Raw genomic sequence first — 6474 nt, forward strand, 5'->3', positions numbered from 1 at the left:
GCTGGACAGTACCTCTCTGAGACCTGCTTTCATTGCTTTTGGGTGTATGCCCAGAAGTGGGATTGCTGGGTCAGAACGTATTTCTGTGATTAATTTTTTGAGGAGCCTCCACACTGTTTTCCACGGTGATTGTACCAACTTACGTTCCCATCAGCAGTGGATGGGGGTCCAGTTTCTCCACATCCTCATCAACACCTGTTTTTTTTCATAGTAGCCATGTGTGAGGTGGGATCTTGGGAGTTTTGATGTGTGTCTCCCTGATGATGAGTGATGCTGAGCACCTTTGTGTGCTTGTTGGTCTGCTGCATGTCTTTGTGCTGGTTGGCTGAGCAGGCCCACACCTAGATGTGGGGAGGGAGTGGGGCTCTGAGTGCGTGGTCCCCTGCCTGGCCTGTGACAGGGCTGTCCTTGCCACCTGCTGAACTGACCACAGCTGGCCAGATGCCTCTCACCCTGGCCCCCTAGGCTTTGGCTGCCCTGGTCACCTTTCCCTGTTTCTAGCATGCCCTCCTGTACATGCAGCTGTTGGCGCCGGCCTCGCTGACCGTCCACTCCCGTTGCAGCAGATCACACACCGCCCCCAAGCAGCCCTTCTCCTCTGGGCTCTTGTTGCGGTTGTGGTGGGTCTCACCGTAGCTGAAGCCAGTCTGCCTGCTGGAGAGCGGGGTATTTTCAGTCTTACTCACGCCGTACTCCCAGCACCTGCTTCTGCTCCTTCCTTGTTCGTAGTCCCCTTTACAAGGGGGCTGTTGAGGAAATGAAGTGTTGTGATGGATGTCCCATTCTCTTGTCTCCTAATTAACTCAGGGCAGTGAAGCTCGTGAAGGGAGGAGCCCGTCGTGGTTCAATGCGGCCGAAGCTGTCCAGGTCATGCGTTACTGCTGCCTCCTGGCCAGGGGCATCTCCAGCCAGGTGTCTGCGAATGACATCGGTGTGATCACGCCCTACCGAAAGCAGGTGTGGACCGTTCAGCGTCCTTGGTCACAGAGTCTGGAAGGAGATTGGAGACAAGCTCCTTTACGTGGCACCGAGTCCCTCCACAGCCACTGCAGGCCCCCGCCCATCGGGGGGCTCCCACAGGCTGGCCCCACACCCAGACTCCCCGTGCTCAGACCTGGGGGGGTGGGGGGAGCTGCTGGAGCTCTCGGTCTGGTTCACCTGGCGGCAGGTGAGGGGCCACCCTCCGTGCCCCCGGGGGGAACAGAAGCTTCCCCCTGCGCTGAGCTTTTCTCCAAGATTTCAAAATGGTTTTTCTTTTACCAGCACCCCTCGGAGAGCCTTGTCTCTAGACAAGCAGCACAGCGTCCTGTTTTCGTGACTCACTGTTCCCACTCGCTCTTCACAGAGACATCTCCCTGCCTTCCTGCCGTGGTTGTGCAAAGCCTGCTTCCCGGCCTCTGCCCGGCTGAGGGTCCCCGCACTGTCCCCATGGAGGTGGCCATGTCCACCGAGCAGCAGGCCCGTGCCCCCACCCTCGCTGCTGTGTGCCCATCAGGACGGGGAAGCCTTGCTCCCGACACACACTGCCCCCTTTCCCCAAGCGTTCTAAATCAACTCCGATGAAATAGGATTGGTTAATATTTGGCTTATGCTTAAATATATAAAGAAATTGTCTAATTTGTAAAGTTTTAACCTTTATCTGCTTCAAAGGTGGAAAAAATCAAAATTCTCTTGCGAAATGTTGATCTGATGGACATAAAGGTCGGATCAGTAGAGGAGTTTCAAGGGCAAGAATATTTGGCCATCATCATCTCCACTGTAGGTATTCCTGTTTTTAGTGGGGGTGACAGTGTGTCTGAGGCCACTGTTGTTCGTCGGGTTTGTGGTACATTCCAGTAGAAAGTGGCAGAGGCCCGTCGGCGCAGAAAAGCAGTTGCGGGATGGAGGGTTCATCTCAAGCCCTAACTGTGGGAGCTCCTTAAAATACTCAGCCTCAGACACAAAAATAAAGAGAATCCAGGAATAAGTGGTAAATATGCTGGAGAAGAGGGACAGGGTGTTGAAAGAGAAGGGGACCAAAGGGCCGAGCGGGAGACGGGCGCCCGCACGTAGGCCGCAGCGGCTCAGCTGCCACCCGAGGGGTTCCAGCTGTAACTCTCAAAACCCCATGTTTCACTCGCAAATTCTCTTCACTGAGCAGCACATTTAACTGCAGATAAGTTAGAAGTGCAGGTAGGATAAAGGGACCGTTACACCCAGAGATACGTGAGAGGGCCTCGTGAGGCTCCCCCCACAACGCTGGGTTTTTCCTTTTTTAACCAAAAATGGAGTTATACTGATGTCTAATGTTTCTAAATGCTTTTAAAATACCAAATTTCTTTCTATATCAGAAAAACTTAAAATACCTTTTTTACTCATCTTTGTGTTTTTTTTAGGTACGGTCAAATGAAGATAGATTTGAAGATGATAGATATTTTTTGGGTTTCTTATCCAACTCAAAAAGATTCAATGTTGCAGTCACCAGACCCAAAGCCTTGCTGATTGTGCTGGGAAATCCTCATGTTCTGGTCAGAGTGAGTCACCTGAGGAGGGAAGGGCTTGGGGACAGGGTGCCGCTCGGATGGCTCGGGGTTTGAGGCATGGCTCCTTGGTGTTTCAACAGGATCCCTGTTTTGGTGCTTTACTGGAATACAGCATTACCAACGGTGTCTACACAGGGTGCAATCTACCTCCCGAGCTGCAGGCCCTGCAGAAGTGAGCTCTGCTTGTCTTCCCGCTCTAGCCCTGCCCCTCTCGCAGCCTGCCGCACTCGCCTCCTTCCTGTGCAGTCCTGGGACGACCCTTGGGGTCACTGAAAGGGACGACAGCCCCAAGCCTTGCTGTGGTGGTCCCCAGCACTCGAGCCTGAGCTGCTGTGGGGCGCCCAGCTCACTGGCCCCCTCCCCTTTGCCCAGCTGCAGCTGTGACTAGACATGCAGCCTGTCCCTCCCCACCCCACAGAGCCAGGTCCCCAGCCCCAATTGGTAAGGCACGGCCAGGAGGCCTGGGACCACATCCCAGGGAGCTGCTGTCCTCACCTCTGGGCTGGGGCCCCTGCGGCCTGCCTTGTGTCCCGGCCTTGGCCACGAGTGTGGGGACCATGGGGTCAGATGGAGCCTGCTCTCTGTTCTCCAAACCAGCCCATTCCTGCTGCTGGGCAGTTACTGCAACCATCACCGAAATAAATGCTCACATGGGACACCCAGTGTGGCTTTCCACCTCGAGAAGCACTGGATACTGGGAGGTGATGATGCTTTTGTGTGGCCTCTGACCCCTGCAGGCTCACCATGCATCTCCAGGCCCTTGAGCCAGCGTTCCCTTCCCGTGCCAGCCGTGGAAAGCCCAGGGCCTCTACAGGGGCTCCGCCTGGGGTTGGGCGGCCATAGAGAAGTGGGGTCGGCGTCCTGCTCCCCTGGGACCCTGGTGCAGCTTGGTGGGGGCGTGCTGTCCCTCTGGCCAAGAGGCTGGCCCATCTGTGCAGGTCCTCAGGGACCGGTTTCCAGGAAGGGTTGGCAGTGCTTACATGCTGGGGGCTGTTCTGTGAACACCACCTGGCCTGGGGACTCGAATACCCAGGCGCCCAGGAAAGGTGCCGCTCTGGCTGTGCCTCTCAGGGAGGCGGGGGGCCCAGCAGTGTGTGCGGGGGGCAGGTCGAGCGGTTGGGAGATGCCCAGGCACGCCTTCACCAGCCACGAGCTGCAGACCCTGAGACATGGAGGCTCTTTTTTTTTTTTTTTTTAAGGTTTTGTGTATTTACTTGACAGAGCGAGAGAGGGAACACGAGCAGGGGGAATGGGAGAGGGAGAAGCAGGCTTCCCGCGGAGCAGGGAGCCCGATGCGGGGCTCGATCCCAGGACCCTGGGACCGTGACCTGAGCCGAAGGCAGACGCCCAACGACTGAGCCACCCAGGCGCCCCCACATGGAGGCTCTTGGTCCGGGAGGAAGACACAGACCGCTGTCCAGACACAGGCCCCACAGTGGCCACAGTGCTCCTTACTGAGGCACATGACTGCTTCCTCCAGGAAGGCCGCTAGGGTGGCGGGAGGCCCAGGCAGAGCCCTCCCCACGCCCCAGATGTGAGGCCGGCTGCTCTCAGGAGGAAGCACCAGGCACCAGGCGTGACAAGAGCCAGCAGCTCTAGCCAGGGGCGGTGTGGACCTGCTCGGCCACCCTGGCTAGGCCGGCAGGTCCTCGAGTCTTTGCAACCAGAGCCCAGCAGTGCTGGCTCTAGGCTGGGCTTCTCGTGGGTGCTCACCTCCACTCTGGGGGACCCCTTTTCACAGTTGGGGAGCCTGCATCATTTTGGCGTCGGCCCTTTGCGGGCAGGTGGGGAACCTCCTCTGGCCCTGCGGGTCTGGGCCCCGGGCCGGTCCCCCAACGTATGCAGACACAAAGGGGGTCCCGTGGGGGTGGTTTGCATGCCTGCAGGGCGCAGAAGACCCCTATTCACTCCCAGGGTCTGGCCGTGCAGAGCGCTCTGGAGGGGTCTGTGTCTTTTCCCTGCTTTGGCTGCAGGAGCTGGGGAAGGTGCCCTGGGAGCTGCTCCCTGGTGGTGGTTCTGGAACCCTGGGTGCTCCTGAATGTGCCAGGAGCAAACACGAAGGTTTTAGGATAGGCTAGCTTGACCAGAAACTGCCTTGCCCACACGCCTCTTGGTGGCTGTGGGAGGGCTGGGAGGGGGTGGTCACGCGCGTAGAGGACACGGAGCTGGTGTGAGTGATGGACCTGCTAGGTGTGTGCCCCAGAGCCACATTGTCTTTGGTCGAGGAGCCCATCTTCAGAGGGAGGGAGCAGAGACCGGGCCTCGGACACCGGGGACTTGTCCCTGACACTCCAGCTGGGGCAGTCCCCGCCCGCCCTGCCCCACATGCTGACCTGCAGCCGCCTTTGGAATTGACCTGTGGCCCACCTGGCCCCACAGTGCTGCCCAGAGCTGTCACAGAAAGGGGCTGTGGGCGCAGAGGCTCCTGTCCCACACTGCTCGTGCTAGCAAGTGGCAAAAGGGGAAGTGTAGGGCGCATGGGACCCAGTCCCCTTCTCTGGGCCTCAGGGACATCCGCCCTGCAGAAGCAGCCAGTGCCTGGCAGAAGGAAGGGTTGGGAACCCTTCGTGGGTCTGTGGGTATTCTGTGCTCGTGGGCCTCACGGGGCAGCAGACCTCAGGTACAAAAGGCCATCAGGGGTGAAACTATCGAGAACTTCAGACGACAACCGCCTCGGGAGAAGCTGGTGCCTCTGGGCTCTGGGCCCCGCCGGCCGGGGTGGGGATCCTCTCTGTGAGGGCGCCCTCGGCCCCTGGGCCTGTGCAAGGGCCCGTGCCCTCCCCACCACCAGCAGGTGTCATGGACCAGGCAGGGGAATGGGAGGCCTCGTGGAGCGTGAGCGGCGAGCAGCATCCTGCCACAAACCTATCAGCCTCGCCGGAGCCCCAGCTGGGTACAGTCCTAGAGGACTTCTGTGGGTCCTGCAGAGGATGGGGCATGGTTGGGGAGGGACAAGGCAGACAGGGCCCACACCCTAGGACCCCAGTGCGCCCTGGGACGGGCTGTCCCCACCCCCGCTCCCCAGGGCGCCGGGCTTTGTCCCTCAGCCCACCGCTGCAAACACGAGATGCCATCCTCCCGGGTACAGGTGGGGACACTGAGGCCCCGGTGGCCCTGAGGACGGGGTTCTCCTGACTGTGGACACCTCACACCTGGGCGTTGGGGGTCAGCTGGCGGTGGAGCAGCTGGACCCAGAACAAAGCTGTCAGGATGTGAGAAAATTCTGGTCATGCTGCTTCAAGAAATGTCTGCCCTTGGCCTCGTACACCGGCCGCCCCAGGCCCTACATCCTGAGCAGCCTCACGCAGCAGCTGCTAGGGTCTCAGTGGGGTCATACCCCCGCCCCCCCTGGGCTGAAACCCCACTGCCCTCTCCTCACATGACCTTTGTCCTCAGCTGTGTCCCCACCCCTTCTCCAGAACAGGGTAGAGTTGGAGGGCAGGCCTGCTCTGGCAGCCAGCAGTGACCAGGAGGGCCCCAGAAAGGCCTGGGGGTGGGGGCTGTTGGCAGAGCACACATGCCGGGTCCCACCCTTGCTCCCCCTCGCTGAATGGCTAGGCTTGCCTCCCCGTCGTCGTCCCAGCACTGTCCCCTCGTTCCCGCCCGCGCTGTGTCACAGGGATCTGTCGCCACCCCAGAAAGGTCTGCGCACCTGCAGCCGCACCTGCTCAGCCCCTCACAGCGCAGCCGGCCTGGCCCTGACTGGCTGTCCTGGCAGCAAGTGCAGGGGTCACATCGTGGAGAGACCGTCCGCACTAAACGCCAGGGAGAGAGCAGTCGGGTCCTGCAGGCAGTGAAGAGCTGGGCTGGGTGTCCCAGGCCAAGGTACTCCTCAGCAATGGTCCAGAGGTGTGTCGGGTGGTGGGAGACCAGGTTGGTCATTCTCTAGAGGACTCGGGGCACCGGGGTGCCAAGGGCAGGAGGCACCCCGTGCAGCCGCGCTGGGCCTGGA

General features: G+C 59.8%; 1 protein-coding gene across 1 annotated transcript in view; it reads left to right on the forward strand.

Moving 5' to 3' along the window:
- The window catches only part of MOV10L1 (Mov10 like RNA helicase 1), a 46885-nt gene extending 43795 nt beyond the window's left edge, over positions 1-3090 (forward strand). The window contains exons 18-21 of the mRNA XM_081819018.1: positions 808-957; positions 1651-1758; positions 2376-2513; positions 2603-3090. Of these exons, the coding sequence (XP_081675144.1) occupies positions 808-957; positions 1651-1758; positions 2376-2513; positions 2603-2698 (492 nt within the window). The 3' untranslated portion in view covers positions 2699-3090. The remainder of the gene's footprint in view (positions 1-807; positions 958-1650; positions 1759-2375; positions 2514-2602) is intronic.
- Positions 3091-6474: the final 3384 nt, after the last annotated feature.

The sequence above is a fragment of the Leptonychotes weddellii genome, chromosome 5, assembly GCF_054177405.1.
Source record: "Leptonychotes weddellii isolate Sample4059 chromosome 5, ASM5417740v2, whole genome shotgun sequence".
NCBI classification, from domain to species: Eukaryota; Metazoa; Chordata; class Mammalia; order Carnivora; family Phocidae; genus Leptonychotes; species Leptonychotes weddellii.